This window comes from Gallinula chloropus (genome assembly GCF_964237585.1).
Source record: "Gallinula chloropus genome assembly, chromosome: 1".
Lineage (NCBI taxonomy): Eukaryota > Metazoa > Chordata > Aves > Gruiformes > Rallidae > Gallinula > Gallinula chloropus.
Genome location: NC_140085.1, coordinates 195,636,429 through 195,658,435, shown reverse-complemented (window position 1 = coordinate 195,658,435; position 22,007 = coordinate 195,636,429). Strand labels below are relative to the sequence as shown.

Genomic DNA, 22,007 nt, shown 5'->3' with positions numbered 1-22,007 from the left:
CTGGGTGCTGAATGGATTGAGAGCAGCCCTGAGGAGAAGGAGAAGGAGTGTTGGTTGAAGAAAAGCTCAACATGAGCTGGAAATGCACACTTGCAGCCCAGAAAGCCAACTGTCTCCTTGGATGCATCAAAAGCAGAGTGACCATCAGGGCAAGGGAAGGGAATCTGCCCCTCTGTTCTGGTGAGACCCCATCTGCAGTACTATGTCCAGCTCTGGGGGTCCCAGGACAAGAAGGGCATGGAGCTGTTGGAGTGAGTCCAGAGGATGCCGCAAAGATGATCAGAGGCCTGGATAACTTATCCTATGGAGACAGGCTGAGACAGTCGGGCTTGTTCAGCCTGGAGAAGAGAAGGCTCCAGGGAGACCTTAGAGCAGCCTTCCAGTACATGAAGGGCCTACAGGCAAGATGGAGAAGGACTGTTTATCAGGGAGTGTAGTGATAGGACAAGGAGCAAGGGCTTTAAACTAAAAGAGGGGAGATTTAGATTAGCTATAGGGAAGAAAATCTTTACTGTGAAGGCAGTGAGACCCTTGCAGAGGTTGCCCAGAGAAGCTGTGGTTGTCCTTGGTTCCATGGCAGTGTTGAATACCTGGTTGGATGGGGCTTTGGGCAACCTGAGCTAGTGGAGGGTGTCCCTGCTCATGGCCGGGAAGGTGGAACTATATGGGCTTTAAGGTTCCTTCCAATCTAAACCAGTCTTTGATTTCATCATTCTATCATTCTGTCATTTTATGAAGTCCTTGTCCACCTGGATCTGCATTTTATGCCTGTAAATTATAAGACGAACCCACACATCCTCTGAAGCAGTTGAAGGAATTAAAACTGTTTTGTGGTTTGTTTTTCTTTAAGAAGAGAATTAATTTGATTTCTCTTAACTGTTTAATTGTTTTACTCAAGTACACTTTTATTAGAGTTCTATTTGATGATCATTTACTTAACAATGATCCTTTTGGGCTCAGGAATTTGTGATGGTACCTGATAAGTGGTTGGCACAACTGAAGTAGTGCGGGAGCCTAAGAACCTGCCATTAAGAAGGGGGCTGGCAAAGGCGTACTTAGAACTTCCTTAACTCCTGGTACACCACTGTTCATATCTTTGTGAGCTGTCACTGAAGTCTTTTAAGCTCCAAGCCCCATGCCTTGTTAAACTGCAAACTAGGACCCAGCATTTTAAATAGAAACAACTGAACAACATGATGTCAAAGAGCAAAAATATAAAAGCTTTTTATGCAGGCCCACTGTCTCCTTGCAGTCATTTCTTGGTAGACCAGCTGGGGCTCAGGCAGCTCAGTGACGTTCAGCAAGGTCTGAACTGTCCAACCCTCGGCCCCTGAGCAGGGTTTCATTTGGCATTTTTGAGACCCTGCTCATTCTGCTCCCCAGCTCTACACGGGATGTGTTCTGCTAATGAGCACACAGTGGTCCTATGTTACGCCAAGCGATGGAGCCGTCTCTTCATTCTAGTGCCATTAACTCTCTTCAGGAATGCATCCCACAAATTTACGTCACCTAAGGAAGGTGACCTCATACAATAAAATTAATTGTGTCCCTAACAAGTCTATAGACTGAGAGATGCACTGAAGTATTCAGTCTTTTACCAGCTTGCCTTTTGTTATACTAGGAAAAAAGAAATCAGGAGAGAATGCAAAAGCCCTATCACACTTTCAACCAATTTATCTTTTACATCGTAAAATCCTTTCAATTGTATTGGTGATTTCAAAATGTGGATAAATGTCATGAAGAAAATATCTGATTGTTTTGGGGATGCACAACTGTAACTTGGATAACTGGGCTAAAATGGAAAGTTTATTACCAACTGTTTGATATGGGCAAACTACATTTTTATCTCTCAACAGCAGGAACCTTAATACATTTTGCAGCTTTGCCATTAAATACAGAGAGATGATTTTCCATCTAATTTCTAAAAGCAGTTTTGTGGAAGAAAATGGGTAATCAACATGGAGAATGTCTTTCTTCTGAAAATGCTTTTAGTCTAACACAAATGACAGCTATTTAAAGGCAATCACTTGTGTTTTATATCTCACACAAAACCCAGCAGACACAGTACCCTGCCTTTGAGACAAAACACTGATACATGTGACAGAGCATTTCATGCAGTAATAATCAGAAACCACAGATTCAGCAGCATCCAGGAAACAACTGAAATATCCTTCATTAAAATCTGTGGCTTTTTTTCTATTGTCCAGTCTTTAACTGATATTATGCCATATTATATTATGAATAACTAATTATCTGCATCAAACAGGCACAGGAGATGCAAATCACATTTGTTCTGCAGCATGTACACTGATAACTTACACTTCTGTTAAAAATAAAGTGGTTTTCAAAATATCACCCAGGGGGCATGTGTTCTGTTCAGTGACCTTTGGAAACTCTAGTCCAATGAATAACTAGTGATGCGCAAATAAGCTGAGAGACAGTAGATAAAATGTGCCCATAACCTTATATGTTATCTCTTATGAGGATGGCTATGATAAAAAAATATATTGCTCTTTCAGAATTTGCCTGAGAGAGCAAATCAATGAGAACATAAACTTGTATCCCTTTAAGTTGAATGGTTATCGAATTCATTACCCTAGACAATTAAAAATATAACATGCAGAAAAAGTGCAATGAATTGTGTAACCTAAGTATCTAATTTAATGGTAGTTTGCTACCTTACAGGCATTTGTTCATATGGCATCAGTCATGTCTTGGTAAATTCGGCCCTGCATTCAAGCATCTTACAGAGAAAGAAGCCTAACTGTGTTTGCTTCAAGATGACAAAGCTCCACATTACCAGGATGTTGGTACAACATTGAAGAAATTCAGCAATGACATTAGAAATCTTTGTAAGCACTATGACACATGACAAAGCTTAGATTTGCTTTCTCACACAATATGCAGCCTACCTGGTCTCAATCCTGTGGCAAAGAAAATCCAATGTCTAAAGAAAAACAGTTATGTAACCAAAAGGCAAGGGAGAAACATCAAATCCAGGAAGATATGATGCAGCACAAATTTTAAATCTCTTTTTCTGTGTGTGCTCCCTTCACTATCAACAAAGCCTTCACTGCCTGCCCTGATTATAGGTCACATAATTCAGACTTGCATAAACATATTCCTTATACATAGATATGGCCTGTAGTTTTTATGTAGCCATTTGAAGATTAAAAACACTTTAGTAATTTTTGTTTTATAGTTGACTACATCTTCTATTATATGCTCATGGAAGGAAATCAAAGAGATTAAAAAAGGTAAGATGCCACAATTTCAGTTTACGAGCTAAAAGGGAGGTACCAAGTACTGGGCTCTTCCCAGTAATGAAACACCTAGTTGAGCACTGTCATAGTTATGGGGAAGAAAAGCATTCTGGATCCTGATCTTCAAGGTGCTACACCCAAAGCTTCTTCAAAAACATGAAAGACTTATTCTGTTGTATCATTTACACTTTCATAGTTTAAGATAAACAGTAGACATCTTTATTCAAAATATAAACTATTATATTCTTAACAACTTTTAATTTCATAAGAAGTAGTTCCATTATTTTTATTACAGATCATATTTTTTTGCTGTAAGTAATTTAAACTTACCCTCTCCAAAGTAATTTCTTCGAATTCATATTCAATTTCTGTTCCATTGACCTGAAGTGAAAAAGGTAGGAAAAAAATCTGTAAATCCTCATGGAAGTTTGTATTGTAGGGATACTGTACAGATATGCCAGTCTGAACAGTTTATTGAAACACATTTTTCAACAAATAAGTTAGGCTATTTTAATTACAGCCTACTTAGCTCCTCTTTGTCTCAAATGGCATATAATAAAGCCTGCAAACATGAAAACAGTAAAAGTTCAGTATGTAAAATACTTAAATAATGGATAACTAAGTCACATAATATGACTGACAATTAATATATGGTGTTCATGGACTTTGCAAATGCTTTAATAGTTTCCAAGGTCATAGTTTCATGTAAAAAAACACAGAAGACCTGTTTCTAAAAATTATTCTCACAAATGGAAGAAAGATTAATTATCCATTGCCTTATGAGCTCCAATTTACTTTGCAATACAAAACCAGAGAGGAAATTCATAGTACTTATGTAAAAATCACTCACTGATACATATACTCAAATACGTCTTGTTTACTATATTAACCTAAGGCAAGAACATGACAGAGGACCTTTGCAACAGACAGCTGAATGGCAAAAAGGCGCAGAACGTTAATGCAATTCTTACGCCGAGTTTCAGTGTCAAAATAAATTAAGCTACAAAATGTAGAGCACCAAAATGGATTGTACTGGACAAGAAATCTATCAGCTGAAGACATGACACTGATTTAAGCAGTATTCTGAAACCTTGTTCGAGTCTGACATGGATTTTTTCTGTCCCTCTAGGCATCTCACTTAACATTCCTTTCTTAGTTTCCTCATTTCTTAAATGGGTAGAGTACCACATCTGAAAAAGCTATAAAAGCTGCTATATCTTAAGCAAACTGCATTGTAATGAAAATACTTCTGTTATTAAAATCTCGAAAGAATTTCAAAGTGTCCCTTAGCCACAGCGAGTGAGCATTTTTTTGGTTTGGCCAGAAAATATTGATTAATCAAAAATTAAGGATGTTGCCTATGAATCACACTGGTTTAGTTTTTGTGATGAAATTTCCTGGAAAATAATTTCACTTTGGTATTTTACCTAATTTGTACTTAATGAAAAAAATATTACTTTGTAAGAACAAAACCAAAGTGAAGCATTAGGATTGACCTAATCTTGAAGGAACAAATTTGTGCTTTCTCAGAACAGGAACATTTATTACATTTATTGCACTCCTTGTAACTAATTTTTTATGTTGACTTTCCAACTGCAATCAGAAAATACTGCACACAAATTGTTCTTTATCTAGTCAAGCACCTTTCAAATGTAATTAGGTACTTCTCTTGTGAATATTGTAACTATGTACATGTGTCTACCAAACAGAAGCTTCCTATAAAAGCCACCAACGATTTAATTTGTCTGCATTTTGATATCTGATAAACCATGAAATAGTAATAGAAATATAATCCCCAGAATCTGCGTTCAAAAGGAAAGAGGGAGAGGGAGAAACATCCAAACAAATAACCCTTGGTTAACAATGAAATGAAAACAGAGCTTCAATGAATAAAATATTTAGTACATACATAACAGTTGTGGGTTTTATGTTATTACAATCTGGTAATCACATTACGCTGTACTAAAACAGATATGAACAAAGATTTTACTGTAGGATTATTTTCCTGTTGTATGTTATCACTTCAATGCTTTCTGCATAGACTCTTTTATTAATATAGGCAACTTACTAGGTATGAACAGCTTTATAGCTATTTCATTTTTCATCCTTTCTTGTCTAATGCTAATGAAATCAAAGCTATCTATATGCCTCTGTTTTCATGAACTTCTCTTTTATCTTAGTTTGGTGGGTAGCTCTGATCTATGTCTTCAATTCTTCAGTCTTGCTCTATAAAGCTGTCTTTGCTTCACTGCTTATAATCACTTTTCCTCTGCATTAAAAACTCGTTAGTGCAGCAAAATGGGAAAAAGAAGGACATGAGAAGTGAGCAACCTCTGTATAAAGATGAAAGGGGAAAACACAGGCTGAATACTCAATTCGTATTTGCACACAAATAATATCTTGATTATGATCATCGGAGGGGTTCCTTTTATCATCCACAGTCGCAATTCCGAAAGGTCTCCAGTTCAAATCACCATTAATTGCAGCAGAGATCCATTATCAGGTTCCATAGCAGCAGGGATAATATGGATTAAAAAGCTGATCTTGATCCAACTCCTTTTGTTATTTAAGCATATGTATATATATCTACATATGCAGTTCACTACCCTGTTTTTCTTGCTGGCTGCTCAGAAGACCAAGGCAGTTATTTTGTAAAGGATCTAGTAAGATACTGTACCTACCTGAGGCTGGTGGAATGATGATGTATGCGGTACCATTCATCGCTAGCACATTTTATTTCAGATTTAGACTCCCTGGCTGCGCCTACACTGCTAAATTAGAGAAAATTTTCAGCCAAGTCTCAGTGCTTAAGGCTGTTTCTGTCTGGAGCCTGCTGGAAACAAATAGCCAAGGAGTGAGCCAACAGTTAGGCAGGAAGAGAATCATGGCTCCAGCACTAGAACTGGCCTGTTGGTCCTCTCATTTAGCAGCATACAGACATATGCTCTGGTTTTGTCCATTTTAACTTGACAGTCTCTGGCCTGACAAAGCACCTAAACAAGGTGTCTGAACCTGCAGTTTCCATTTCTTGTAAGCAATGGGAACCTGTTCCTACGTCTTTCTTTACATGAGTTTTCAGAGTTCTGATTTTATATCGGATTGCAGCAAGAACACACAGCAAAATTTACTTATGGTTTTAAATAGCTATGAAAAAGTCCAAGTTTCTTCACATGGTTTTCTCTTCTCCTCTGCATTTCCATGTCAATTCAGGAATATTATTTCATGCCATTCAGGCACACAAGGTTGACAACAGTTATCTTTAATCTCAACTAAGTTTTAATACTTACAATGCTGAAATGTGAGGTAGTAATCTAGCTCTCTATACTCAGTGAAAAGAAACAGGGACTTCTAGGTCTTAATTTATTTCGTCCTCCATAGACATCTCAGGTTAGATGAATTGTGCCCCTGAGGTTTCCTTTCACTGAGTACAGAGTCTAAAAACGATCTGTAAAGTTTGGTGAGCACTTGCCTTAATTCTGTTTTCTCTGCATTACTCCTACATCTAGACTGGTAACAAAGTTCTACTTAAGGGATGCTGTATGTCTTGCATAATTATACACCAGCAAAAGGCCAGATCTCTGGTTAAGCAGCTTTTCCGGCTGCTTTCTTGGGCTTGTCTGCACCTGTAACTGGCAGCACATGTATGGCATGGTATCCAGCATCTGCTCCCACAAGCCCAGCTGGTTAGGATGTCCACTGGAACAATTCGGTCTCTCCCTATTCTCTAAAAGCTCAAAGCCAAAATACATCAGTGTTGGCTTCCCTCGGTGATTCAGGACACTGATGTCCTGAATGCTCAGCAACACCTGTGACAGTAACAGGCCCTGAGGATTCTGGCAGAAGTGGGTAAGAGGTGCATAAGATGAGGTCCATTGGAGGACACAAACATCCATATTCCTTTCTTCAAGGCACAGAGTCTGGAATCAACATGTGCTTCTTTCAGGAAAATGTTATATGTCCAGCAGAACAAAAATGACTGATACCAGGACAAAATCCTCAAGTGTTTGATGAGAAACAGGTCTGTATGAAACTTTTAGATAACTTTGAGGGCCTTTGTTGCCCTGTCGTTGAGCAACAGCATCACCAGCATACATATAGTTTAGCATAGGACAGGTACAATTGGACTCAATGATCTTAAAGGTCTTTTCCAACCTTGTAATTCTGTGATTCTGTGAAGAAGGCTTGCCAGTCTCCTGACCTTAAATACATTCATGTTCTAGAGTGTAGCCCATGTAGAATCAGTGACCATTATTCAATTAAGTCCCAATATTTAAAGCAGCAGCTTGCAAAGGTGAGGTAACGGTTGCCTTTCATTTGCAGCTGTGCTTATTATACTGGTGGACTTGCCCAAACTTTTGAGAAGCAAATGTCTTCAAGAAAGAGATGTAATGTATGGTAATGTACCAGAGAAATCTCCTGGAGGCTCTAATCACAACCAGAGGTCATAACAGACCACTTATCTTTCTAGGAAGAGCATACTTCAGACAACACTTCCTTTCCAGAGAATGGAAAATAAGGAACGGGTAAAAAGAAGGGATTTTTATATACTATTTTGTGAAAAACCTGAAAGAAAGCCCAGTGTACAGAACATCAAAATAACTTCCTAGGAAATTTCTCTTTTAATGCAGTTTATGGATGACAAAAGCAGCTGAAGCAGTCGTCACTTAATGAAATTCAGTTCTGCAGGTTATGTAGATTCCCCAAATCCTTGAGTAAAATATTCTGTTCTTTTTTAAAAAATGACATACACTGTCACATTGTTATAGATGTTTTTCTCATAATAATTTGATACTCTTCTTATGCTTGTGCAATTATTTGATTTGATAGACCTGTTTACACTCAAACAAGTAAGCATTGCGTAATTCTTTTCGCTATCCTTTTAACACATCTACAAATGCATCCACCCACTAAGTAAGATAAAGCTGTCACCATCTGAATTCTAATGATAAGAACTGCATTACAATAGTGGCAACAGCAGCATCAAACCACTTACAATTTATACAACTGTAATAGTTTGAAACCATCTATTCTTTCTATTCTGTCATTAAAGCTGTTTGTTATGCTTAGTCGTATTTTCAAGAAGAGATTGTTTTGCCTAAAATTTACAACATCTGTAGATGTTGTAAATGATTCATTACAAACAAACCCTATTTTAATTGTATTTAATTGGATATTGTTTTTCAGCTGTTTTCAAGAAAGAAGACACTACTTCTACTTTCATTATCATATGCATAAGAAGGTAACTACTCTGCCACTGATTTTTCACACAACATGCATATTTTATTCTTTTGGATGTGTGGTTTTACCAGTTGCTTAACCACCCAAACCTCACCAGAATACAGGACTGCCAAAGTCTTGTTGTACAAGTAACCCCTGGCATCTATTTCTCCTTTAAAGATTTCTGATTTGCTGCATAATTAAGATAATCCATTTTACATTTCAGAAACATGAAGGTCATTTGGATAATTTAACGAGTTTGAGATTGAAATAGCCCTTCATGATTTCTGTTTTATCAGCAAGACTAAAGATCAATCCTTATTTAGCCCTTTGCCATCTCCAGATTCATTTATTCATTAATTGTCCAGGGAAACCTGCTGATATCCTTTTTGATATTGTTTTCCACAAGCATTAAAAGTTTCCTTTCTCACTGCATGTAAACAGACAGAAAATAGTCTGCTGTGTTCTTTGCTTCTGAATATGATAATTTTGTGTTTTCAAATTGTCCTAAAGAGGCTGACAGAAAGCTACTCTTCTCTATCTAACTGAGTGCATTTTATGGGCTTTTTATACAATACATCCCACATCTTTTTTTAATCACAGTGCATAACTGAGCCCACTTCATTCTTCTCACCTATATTTCCTTTAGGAAACAAGGGCAATATGTTAAGCTCTTTGAATGAAAATTTGCCATAACCTAAAACTTTCTTGTCATAAGGCAACTGTTCTGGTGTGAAGAATGAAGAGTTGAAGACCATATGGTTTTACAAGAAATTTATACTTTATCAGGAATAGCTCTTACAGTATAAGTGTGACTGCTTTGTGTGGATTCTTCCACAGATGCCCACAGGGTAATCGACCACCAATCCTTGTACATCCTTTAGGGAAGATGCCACCCTCACACAGCATTAGCAGAGTTCCAAGGAGTCAAATCCAGCTCTTGGTCAACACCTACAGTGCAATTATGACCAACTTGTGTACCCTGCTCAAAGGCTGCTTTTCTTGCTCATTCTTCTTTCCTTAGATGTTTCCTATATACTTCTCCATGTCTTAACTTTTAGTCGGTCTTCTTCTTCACCACACTCATCCCTTCCCCTCTTTCCTTCTCCCTCACTGTTACACTGGGTTTTCCTGTTCTTTCTCTTCAATAAAATACCCATTTAGCAAGTAACCATTATCATTCCTTTCTGGTTGATCTACAATCAATGTCCAAATCTGTTCTTTTATTTTTCTTTCTCACACTGATGCATGCACATACATACTAAATTAAACATATTTTACCTAATCCCACTTCATCCAAAGGATTATTCATGATTATCTTTCCACATCTTCATCTTTTCCAACTGAACTTTTAACATAATCTCCCATAACTCCTATGAAATCACTCATATACTCCACGTATCTTGATTCCGTTCACTAACACGCTTTTCCTGCTTAACTGTAGATTCAAAATCTTCTCCAAATAAGGGATTGTCTTCTGGTTTCCCCTACTTGCTGCTCTCCCTTCTCACAATCCTTTCCCCTATTCAGCAACAATTTATACTTTTTTCAGCTTTTTTTTTTTTCATCCAAAGATCTGACACTTTCTGCAGTCTGAAAAACACACACTGGTGAAAACACTCTGTTCTTTACAACGTGAGCCATCAAATCCTCCCTTGTCTTCTCTTTGTTTTCTTTGCATTCTGATGTTGGCCAAATATACCACAGAAGAAATGCACCCACACGTTTGTAAGTGTAAGCACTCAATATATTTAATGCAGACCCATCACAAAACCCCCAGGTCCATAAACATAATACACAAAGCAGTTCAAAGCCAAGATCCTGATTTCAAATGAGGTTCCCAGTAAATGGAAACAAAATTACATCCATGTGGGAATTCTGTTTAAGAGAGCACATCCAAACTGTGCAAAATTGTTATATACAAAAAGAATTAGCATCAACAAGAGAAGAATTCAAATTTCAGCAGTTGTAATGACACCATTCTTCTATACTAAGATAAATTCATACGCCAGCATATTAGCTATCTAACAGGTAGAAATCCAAGTTAAGCAGTTGTCCAGGCTTCTTTTACAGGCATTGGAGAGAGGAATCAAGAGGGGGTAATTTATGGCATGTGCCTTAGTCTTCAGATGGAAGTACCATTTAAGGAATCTCTGTCTGTCCACTGACTAGATGGACTTTTTAAAAAAAATTTCCTAAAATCCCTTATATTTCTGTATCTTAAATATATATTATATTTCAGTGCAGGAATTTGAAGCACTGCATTCCAGAGAACTGCATACAGTCATTTTTCCCACAATATTACATTATTTCTTGTGCATCTCAGGACATTTACTATTTGGCTTCAGAAGTTCTGCCTTTCATTTTCTTCTGTGCTTCTGCCATTGCTGACACCCTAACATATGAGTCATCATAAACTCTTGGTTTTTCAGGTTCCTATATCTCTGGTCCATTTCAGTTTTAGAAGAAAATCCATCAATCGTTTCAGCAGTCTGAACAGTTCATACATTTCTGGAAAATCATTTTCCTTTGTAATATTTCATTCCATGCACAAGATACAGAAAAACGGAAAATTGCTGTTGCTTCCTTGACCTTATTTAATCAACAAAGCTTATGAAGTATTTGTAACTCGGGACATACAAGGTTATTTTAATAATGTTTAATACTGTAATTTGCATAATTTCATTTAAAAATTGATAACTGTAGTTGGAGTGGTTAAAAGGTAGAAATTAATACATAAACTGTGGGTCAAATGTGTTTTATTTAAACACTTAACATTTCTTCTCATTTTTTAGGAAGAATTCAATATCATACGAACTGGCAGAATTTTAGCCAAGGAAAGATCAGCAATAACTTACTGCATTCATTGCTATCCATGATGTGTTTATGTAGCACTCACATAATGAAATATATATAATATACATAATGGGTATGCCCCTTTCCTCCATAAATAAATAAGCAACTAACATAATCTAATCTCTTGCAATTTGTTAAATTACAATGTACTCCAACTCATCTTTTTGTGTCTAAAATTGTCTCCCAGTACCTTTGTTTACCTTTGCTTACCTTTGCAAGTTAATGCTCCCTCCCTCACTCTCTCATCCCTTTGCCTATGAACGAACCTCAATCAATGAATTATCTCAGTTTCTTTTCTTCCTGCGTATTAACTTTGGCTCAAGTACTGAAGGTTAAACTGTACTCTCAGTAACACTGGTGCAATCCCATTGGCGTCACTGGGGTTGTACCAGTGTAACTGATAAATTACATTTATTCATCCGTGGATGTATTTACAACCACAGGAGGAAGCAGACCTGAAAAGGTAAAGAAAATACTTGCACAAATCATAAAAAAAGAGTAATAAGAAATATTCACATAAAGTATATGCACATTTATAAACAGATATTCACGTATTCCACAGGACAAGATTTTTGCTCGTGAATCACTTGCTTTACAAGTATTTTTATAGATGTAGAAAGGTTCACTATTTCTCTTAAAAGCTTGAAAGACTCTTTAGTGTATGTATGGGCAGGGAGCCACAGTCCTCTGCACTCCACAAGTAAAAGCATAGCAGAAGAGCTCCCTCATGCCCAATTAATTTCACTGCAGAGAAGGAAAAAAAAAAAGACAATCCAAATGGCTGAGACAGAATCAAAGTGGTTTTCTACTCCTCCTCACAAGCTTATGGAAAGAAAATTGATGTAGCTGTTGTTCACAGGGATTAACAGTGCACACCCTGGGAAGCAGCTAATGCAGTACAACAGATCAGCACCGGTCACAATCTAAGCCCAGCCAAAATTCAGCAAATTGTTCCAAATGATTCTCAGCTTTCTTGTTAGGAAAAACTTCAACTTAAAAATTCTTCAACTTAAATCTAAAGAGAGATGGAAAAATCACTTTCATCCACCTGTAGTTTAATTTCCAATGCAAAGAATCTTAAAAGGTGAACCTGAATGTTACTTTTTAAATAATTTCTGTGTACTGCCCCTATAGTCTTTAAAAATATATATAAATATATATATATATGCTTTTAAGTTTATCTATTTAAACTACTGCATGCAATGGCAGAGATGCTTTACTCAAGCACTAAGGAAAAAGCCTAAAGGAAGCTTGGGAAAAACGCTGACACATAATTCTCTGTAAAACAAGCACAACAAGCTTGCACTGTACAACAAACTGCCTCAGATTAAGGAAGCAGTGTTGGGAAAAGAACCCAACTATAGCAGAAAAAATATTCTAAGAATATTTTAACACACTAAATGCACAAATGCAACACAGAAATACTCTGACAATGTCATGCAATGATAATTTAAAATGTTTCATATTGCATCATCTTTTCAGAATTAGAGCATAGTTTACCAATTATACAAAGTATCATTTGCATGTTCTCCATAGGTTTCACAGAATCACAGTATCATAGAATGACTAAGTTGGAAAAGACCTTTAAGATCCTATCCTATGCTAAACCATATCCCTAAGTACCTCATCTACCCATCTTTTAAACGCGTCCAGGGACGGTGACTCAACCCCTTCCCTGAGCAGCCTGTTCCACATCCTGACAACTCTTTCAGTGAAAAATTGTTTCCTAGCATCTAATCTGAACCTGCCCTGGTGCAGCCTCATGCCATTTCCCTTGTCCTATCACTTGTCACCTGGCTGAAGAGACCATGTCCCATCTCTGTACACCCTCCTTTCAGGTAGTTATAGGCAGTGATAAGGTCTCCCCTCAGCCTCCTCTTCTCAAGGCTAAACATCTCCAGCTCCCTCAGACGATACTCATAATTTGCATTCCAGACCCTTCACCAGTCTGGTTGTCCTTCTCTGGACATGCTCAAGGACCTCAATGTCCTCCTTATGGTGAGTAGCCCAGAACTGGACACAGCACTCGAGGTGTGACCTCACCAATGCAGAGTACAGGGGGACAATCACCTCCCTAGACCTACTGGCCACACTATTTTTGATACAAGCCAGAATGACATTGGCCTTCCTGGCCAACTGAGCACACTGCTGACTCATATTCAGTTGACAGTCAACTAACACCCCCAGGTCCTTCTTTGCCTGACAGCTGTCCAGCCAGTCTTCCCCAAGCCTATATTGCTGCACGGGGTTGTTATGTTCCAGGTGCAGGACTCTGCACTTGGCCTTGTTAAACCTCAGTGTTTCATGGCATAATAAAACCTATGATCTCCATTTCTAAACTGTAAGCTCTGTGGCAGCAGAGATTTGGATAATGATCTAGATCTTATGTCACTGATTTGTAATAACTTTAGCGGTCGGTGAACAATATAGTAGATTTATGTATAGCATACCTCCTGGCCACCAAATTCTTTAATATCCACAAGGCTGCTAAACAGGCATTTCCAGGCTTTACTACACTGTCCATGCTCTAACATGTCTGCTCCATAGACATGTTGCTTTTCAGGATTAATTTTTTGTCATCCCATATTTGGAATTTGTTGTGTTAAGGTATGTGATAAAAGCACATCTGCAACCCCAGAAAGGAAGCAAGAGTGAGGAAGCAGGTGAGGGACCCCAAATAACCCTGTGTCTGGCTGCTCCCGGGAGCCATCAGACCATCAGAGGTGAGCACACACGCATGAGTACCCCTAGCACTCTGTCAGAAACTCATCCTCACCCTGATAAGCCTGAGGCCCATGGGCTATGGGTGACACCCAGCACCGTGGGTCATCTGGAGAGCACTTTACAGAATGGGGAGGGCATTATGGCCTGTGGGGATGGGACACACTGTGGGATGCATGGAATGAGTATATCTTGGCACTGTAAAGAGACTTAGGAGATTTTTAGGGGAGGGACCAAAGGTGTGGAAAAGGGAGGGGTAAGGGCACTTTGGAGCAGAACTAGGATGGGAAAACAGAAGGGTAAGGGGATTAAAAGGACCAGCCACATGTATACAAGGCTGGTGAGTGTGCACTTCCTTCTCTGTGCTCTGCACCTGCTGAGCATCATCTGTCATGTCTGTCTGTTTTCTTGGCAAGCTGAGCTCTGTTTTGTGAGTGAGTGTGTGTGTTATGTGACTGGGGGGTCTGTGGTACCAGCAGCTGGAGTGCGTGACAGTGCGTATGGCAGTAGGTGATTGCGAGCAAACATCAAGCTGGGCTAGCTGGGGAGTAGGTGAAGCCATCAGAAGCCAGGGGTGCATCTGTAGCTGGGAGTGAGACAACTGGAGAAGCTCACTACTGGAGGGACAAGGGATCCATGACAACTGCCCAAGAGACTCTAGGATCCGGGGCTGATGGAGATTCCCATTTGTGTGCGTGTTACTGTGCAGAGGGATGCCGGGCCAGCTACTGGGTGGGCTGTATGTCTAAGCTGTCACTAGAGGGATCTGCAGTGTGTGTGTGTGTTAGTATGTGTGCGTTAGTATGTGTGCGTTGGTGTATTGTGTGTGTTGGTGTATGCAAAGAGGTCTGTAACAGCAGCTGGCCAGGGGTTTGAGCCTCAAGGGCTTGTGCATTCAGGTGCTAGCATGTGGGACAGGAAGGATGGGGCCAGCTCTACTGAGCTGACCAAGTGTCTAAATCCAGTCCCTGGCAGTTCTCACACTGTCCATATATATATATATATACATACATGTGGGGGCAAGGGACATGTGAAGCCATTGGTGTTGCTTTTGCTTGTGTGAGTGTTGATTTGACGTCTTGTTCCATTCAGCAATGCACATACTTGTACACATGTCCTGTTTGTGTGAGTGCTTGTGGGGAACACAGGCTCAGCCTTGCTACTGGTTGGACGTTGAGGTATGGAGTTGCAGCAGCCTCACCTCTACTAGGCTACCAAATTCAACCACACCCTAACATGTCCTAGAAATTAATGCACATGTATTGTAACTATAGTATTCTTTGCTGTCACAGACTACAACACAATGCAAGGCTAAACTGAGAAAGAAATCGTTTAACTTTGTGGACTTGTGTTCATTGCCATGTACCTCCTACTGTCACTGAAGCAGGAAGTTTAAAAATGTGCCAGGGAAAGCTATTCTCATAACCTTTTAGAGTCATTCTTCACTGACAATTGGCAGGGGACAAGCAACGGCTAGAAAGGAACCTGGAAATCAGAAACTGTGCTTAAAGCATATTTGATGGCAAGCTATATACAATGTTTATGTTTTAACTTTAGTAAAGCAAAGGGAATGCCTACAAAATATAAATTAACTAGGTTTTAGGTACAGCCCGAAATCAAAAAGATGTGGAATTCAAGAACTGGTAAAAAACTGTGTCCTTTCTTTTCCTCCAGTAGGTCTGCCTATAGAGATCCTGTTCATCGAGACACGCAATTCAAACAGGGTTGCACGGTCCTGACTAAAGATCAACCTTTCTTATTCATGAGATCAGTTTCTGTAAGTCATGAGAAGGGCTCCTGGAGATAGGTCCTCACTTTGAAAGAAAGATGGCCACCTTTCAACAATGTCAAGATACATGAAAAAGATGTTCCATAAACTAGAATATATTTGTGTCCTTGTACATGAAAATCAAATGCCTGGAGAATGAAAGAGGAGCATTTCTCTGACTTATTTTGCAAACAAACCTCAAAGTAATATAAAATGTCTCTAAAAAGAAATGAAACTGCATTGAAAGCACCAGCTGCAAATTATGTTGGTCCTCCTCCGGGGGAATAACAAGAGGTCATATGGACAGTTGGAGACTTAAAATTTACAGAGTAAGAAAAATCACTATTAATGTAACAGGAAGCTGCTTCTAGTAAAGAGAAATATGATAGTGAAGTTGGAGTGATTAAACAAGCTTGTATGCTGCACATTATTTGAAAAATTATTGTATCTCAGCAATTTCAAGATAAACTAGTGTGCTATGCTCCCCCTTCCATCACCTTTGCAAAGTCTAAGTCCTGAATTTGGACATTATAAAAGATTAATTTTGTTATGACCACAGTACTGCCCAATTAAGCTGTGTAAAGAATGAAACAATCATGCTTGCCAAAATCCAATAAAGTGAAGTTTTCTGCCTAGCTAACATGAACCATCACATATTCAGCACAAATAATTTATAACTATAAAGAATCCAAAAATTTTAAATTACTGTCATCTTCATGCAGAACACTTTACAGGGACAAACCATTCGACAGCTGATTGACTGTTAATGTAAGATAAAATAAAATGCACTTCAGTCATTTAATTTTATTAGTAATCTCCACAAAGTGGAAATTTATCTCATGGAGGGATCTTTACTTTCTATTACTCTCAAACTAAGTCAATCTTCTATAGAAAATTAGGAGAGCTGGTATTTTTAAGATAGGGAAACAGGCATTATCTGCAGTACATTTGGGTTTGCCACTATATGTGGAAAGTTAGGTCATCTAAACACTGATTAAAAATGTCATTTACCATCGAGACTGATTCACCAGATCACTGAATGAAAAGTATCATGGGTTTTTATTATGTTAAATGTGGATTAGAAATTAATCATGTTCCAAAATGGTTAATACTCACCCTGCAATGTTAGAGACTTTGCTGCAGAACACTTCACCAAACAGGGCTGAAGGTGTGTAGTTTTACAGATTTTTTTTGATATTGGTGTGTCAAAACAGTAAGAACACACTGCAGCTATTCTAAACTTTTAAAAAAGTTAACATATGCAAAGCCCCTCACATAAAAAGAACAGTAGATAATGTTAGGAGCCATACATAAAGGATTCTGAGGGAAGGAAATATTTTCTATCCAATATTATTGCTAACGTTGCAGTATATATTGCCAGAATAACAACCACCTTGCCTTGGCTGAACTTTAAGAGCAAATCATCAATCAATTTTAGACATAAAAAATAAATATCCTTAAAATTATAAAGTAGGGTTCTGATAAAATAAATTTCATATGTAGCTCATTTCAAAGACCTGAAGTGTCAAGGAAATTTAGCCCTTCCATTTCCAATAAGACATTAAACCAATATTTTTCTTTACCACTTTTCACCAAATTTAGTTTTCTCTTCAATACTGAGCAGTTACTTTCTCTTTACCTCTGTAGGTTATCTAGGCTTAAAGGAATATGTCTGTCTCTGACAATAGCACTCTAAATTTTGCTTCTCTACTGTCTGAAGTCCTCCAAAAAGAAGTCTTATGCAACGGGGAAGCTCTTTCTTTCCCTTTGCATAATTAGAACTATTAAGATAATGGCATCTGTGCTAACTCTTCTTTAGCTTTTGAAACCAGGTTTCAGTTAAGTTCTAAAGCTTTCTAATACAGCAAATCTACCAACAAGTGCTATTGTCTCAAACCACAGAAAAATGAACTCTATAGATAAGGAATTATTTACTTATTTATGTTTTCCAATTCAGCTCAGAACTGCAACTTCATAACAAAGTAATTAAGAATAAAGCTGTTGCGGTGGAAAAATTCTCTTGTGTACTTTAGGAACTCTATCTGCATCTTAAATATATATCCCAATTAAGTCTTTTATGCAAAAGAATACAATGAAAATGAACAGAAGCATTTAAGGAAGACAATGGGTTTGATGGCTTAAGACCCCGGCTTGTTCTATACAAGCAGATTTTCCCAAGGTTTTGTTAACTAGTGGCTCCTTGCAAACTCACAGATTTTAGCTTACTGCTACAGACTCCAGTAATGTTAACCGTGGGTCTGTCGTGTAATATATCAAAGAAGACAACAAAGCAAAAGCTGATTCAATGCCAGGGAGAGCAAGACAAAACCAAATTTAAACTACATTTAATTTAGGTCAGTTCTAGCCAGGCAACTCTAGGCTGACTCAAATTTCCAACAAGTCTAACAGACACACTCCATTCTGCAGCACATTCCAACCTCATGGACCAATTACCTTGGATTAATTAAAAATGAAATATAGATGGACATAGAGGAGGGGCATGTACATCCCCCCACACCTCCACAATGATTGCAGTCCTGAGGAGAAGAACTTGGGGGTGCTGATTGGTGACAAGCTCACCATGAGCCAGCAGCATGCGCTAGCAGCTCAGAAAGCCACCCGTGTCCTGGGCTGCATCAAGAACAATGTGACCAGCAGTCAAGGGAGGGGATTCTGTCCCTCTGCTCTTCTCTGGTGAAACCCCACCTGCAGTGCTGTGTCCAGCTCTGGGGTCCCCAGTACAGGAAAGACATGGAGCTGTTGGAGTGAGTCCAGAGGAGGCCATGAAGATGATCATGGGGCTGGAGCACCTCTCTTGTAAAGACAAGCTGCAAGAGTTGGGCTTGTTCAGCCTGGAGAAGAGAAGGCTGTGGGGTGACCTAATTACAGCCTACCAATACTTAAAGGGATCCTACAGGAAAGTGGGAGAGGGACTGTTCACCAGGGAGTGCAGTGACAGGACATGGGGCAATGGCTTCAAGCTGAAAGAGGGCAGGTTTAGGTTCGAAATTAGGAAGAAATTCTTTACTATGAGAGTGGTGAGGCCCTGGCACAGGGTGCTCAGAAAGGTTGTGGAAGCCCCATCCCTGGCAGTTGTTCAAGGCCAGGTTGGATGGGGCTTTGGGGGTCCTGGTCTAGTGAGGGGGTCCCTGAGCATGGCAGGGGATTGGAACTAGATGATCTCTGAGGTCCCTTCCAACCCAAAGTATTCTATGATTTTACGGTCTTTCTCATAGTGCTAAAACTTGCAGAGGCTACAAGGATAAGAAGAATGGCCCAACAGGATCAGACTTAGGAAAAGCATAGTGCCTGTAAAGGAGGTTTAATTCAGCGTCACCCAAACTATTGACTGCCTTATAGTGGGTAAAGGGTATCCAGAAGCCTGCTGTTGAGTTTTTTGTCAGAAAGCCTGCTTCATACGCTCCAGTGTGTGAGCTAAAGACTGGTCAGTGTAGGGAATTTGCTTCTCAAGCACACCCATGATCTGCACTAAAATCCTAAAACACACGCACTCCAAGTAGTCCAAATCCAAAAAGTATGAGGCATTACACGTGTTCTATGGTGCCTGCACCTGAAGCAGGGGGACACAGAAAAGTGTGTGGTGTGCTCTCTTTACAGTTCAGTAAACTCCTCTCTCCCAGTCTGCTAATGGTATGTTTCAATCAAATGTCTACAGAAAGAACTTCTTGATTGAATCTAAAGGCCAGGTTTATTCACAGGTAATTGAAAATGGAAAGTATTATAATTTTACAGAATGAAAGTGTGAAGAAGTAATTAGATATGTGACCAAGGGATGCTTTTCCTTGATGGATTGAAAGGATGTTCATATTTCTACCTGCCCTACATCCAGACATAGGGAAAGTTTTCTTCTAAATTTTCATGTAATATTATATATAGCATTTAGACATTCAAAGTAGCACTCATTCCTGATGAAAATAAAAGAAATTCCTCCCCCCCACACAATATTGGAGTTGTGCTTTGATAAGGCTTAAGTATTCCAATATTGCATCCAGAATTTAAAAGGGAAACTGAGAAAAAAACTAGTCATTTTGAACCCTTTTGTAAAGATGTTCCATTCTAAAACATGTAATCACAGAATCTATACTTTAAATGAAAAGATTTGAAATATACTGGTTCTTAGGTAGAAAAACAATGGATATGAAATAGAGGCAAACTAAATAAGATTTAAAAGGTCCATTCTGTACTTTTGCTTTGGGTTTTGGAAAGCAGCAATATATGCTGTCCAATATAGTAAAATTCACTTAAGTCATCAGATGTCAGGATCAAGATTTTTCTATTTTTGCACGTTTAAGGGGAAATGTTACATGCTAGTTCATGAGTCTTGTGTTATGTAGCAATTTTTTTCACTAATGATCTCAAAATATTTTTATAAATGGGACCTAAATAATTCTTTTCAATACTGCTATTGTAAAAGAAAAATCTCTTATTTCACTGCAGAAAGGATGACATGCAGAACACAGCAGTGACTGCCAGGGCAAACAACATTCCCATGATACAATTCAAAGGCCAAAACTGAGCGGCCAAGCCAAGGTAGCTTTTAAAAGCTAGCACAGAGCTCTACCAGATTTAGCTTTTCCACTGTAATCCACATTAACTGACAGACAGAAAGGTGACTGTAAGCAGCAAACTGCAGTTTGACAGTCTGGAAAACGTAAGAGTCATTTGAGATAATAAAATGTGCAATCTGATTTTCAAGACTATGATCAAAGTAATTAAGAAAGAGGCAGCAAATTTATTCTGGAGAGAAGTCAATTGGAAAATATATAGCTATATGTCAATTTTTGTCTATTTTAACACACTTATTACAAATTCCCAACTCCAAGATCTCTCAAGATCTCCGTAGATTTTTGAAAATTCAGATCCTACCCCTTTAGACAATAATTTCTCATTACTCTTCTATTAACATTCACTTCATGTATTTTCTCATCACAGTTACAGATGACATTTCATATTCATTATGTAATGCCCCGTGTCTAATGCTTTATTGTAGAAATATATAAGGCCAATTTACTTATTTAGATGCAGGCTGTGCTTACATTCACGTTATCCAATAAAAACCTTTAGAGTACTGACCTCTCAGAAATGTGCATATTTTCCCCACTGTTTTACAGTCAGAATAGGACAAACTCCCATTCCTTTGCAACCTTTCAGTTTTATGTTCCACCTTGTAATGTGCTAATTGCTGGATTCACTGGCCAACTGGGATGACAGAGAGGAAAGGTGAAAATTTTCCTAACCTCCTCCTTTTGGAATCATCATGGGCCCTGCACTCCCCTGCACAGGAGCTGTCACCGAGCAACTGCCATACTCCAGAAAGGGTCTGAGCTCCTGATGTCCCTATGCAGGGATGTACCAGAACAGCCGCACAGCCATCTGCATGGTTGCACTCAGGCAAGGATAAAGCAATGCAGAGATTTGATTACAGCTCAGAAAAACATAACCTAAGAAGTCCTCATATCACTTCTTTAGGGAACAACTCAAATGTGTCTGCACAGAACTCAGCATAGGTGGCACAATTAGCAAAGCAAACCAGTAACAAAGCAACAACAATAATAATAAAGATAATAATAGAATCACAGAATACATTAGGTTGGAAGGGACCTTTAAAGGTCATCTAGTCCAACCCCCCTGCCATGGGCAAGGACATCTTTACTAGAGAAGAATAACAGCAACAGTAATAATGATTTGGAAGAACTAAGGGAGGCTGAAAAGATGCAAAGAATTAATTAGGACCAAAAGGAGGACAAAGTACATCGTCCTTAGACCTTATCACTGAGACAAGGCAGGGGGAGGAAGGGAACAATCACAGTACCAGACTGAATTTATATTAATGTTTAGGTAAGATGAAAGGAAAATGAAATTCCATCATAAAATACATAGGAAGGTTCGCATCAATTTATGAAAGGGATTGGGCAAAGCCAGCCTTATAGCTGCTATCAACTGTACAGCACTTTGGAAATGAAAAAATAAATACATAAAGCTTATTCTGCGCAACAGAGAAATTGAGATGATTCATATGTTATTAAATTAATACTTCTCATTATACAAAAAGATCTAAACTTTACAGCCAAAGAATAAAGAACAAACAAACTCCCACAAATGTTTAATTGTGCTTAAAATGCCACAGAATAATTCGTTTTGTACCGTCAAAGCTTCCTATC

General features: G+C 38.5%; 1 protein-coding gene across 6 annotated transcripts in view; it reads right to left on the bottom strand.

Annotated features, from left to right (window-relative positions):
• Positions 1-22,007, bottom strand: part of DLG2 (discs large MAGUK scaffold protein 2) — a gene marked incomplete at both ends in the record, with an annotated part of 916,132 nt that overhangs the window by 416,734 nt on the left and 477,391 nt on the right. For all 6 annotated transcript variants that reach the window (XM_084264083.1, XM_084264085.1, XM_084264086.1 and 3 more), the window contains one exon: positions 3,594-3,644. In XM_084264083.1, coding sequence (XP_084120209.1) covers positions 3,594-3,644 — 51 coding nt within the window. The remainder of the gene's footprint in view (positions 1-3,593; positions 3,645-22,007) is intronic.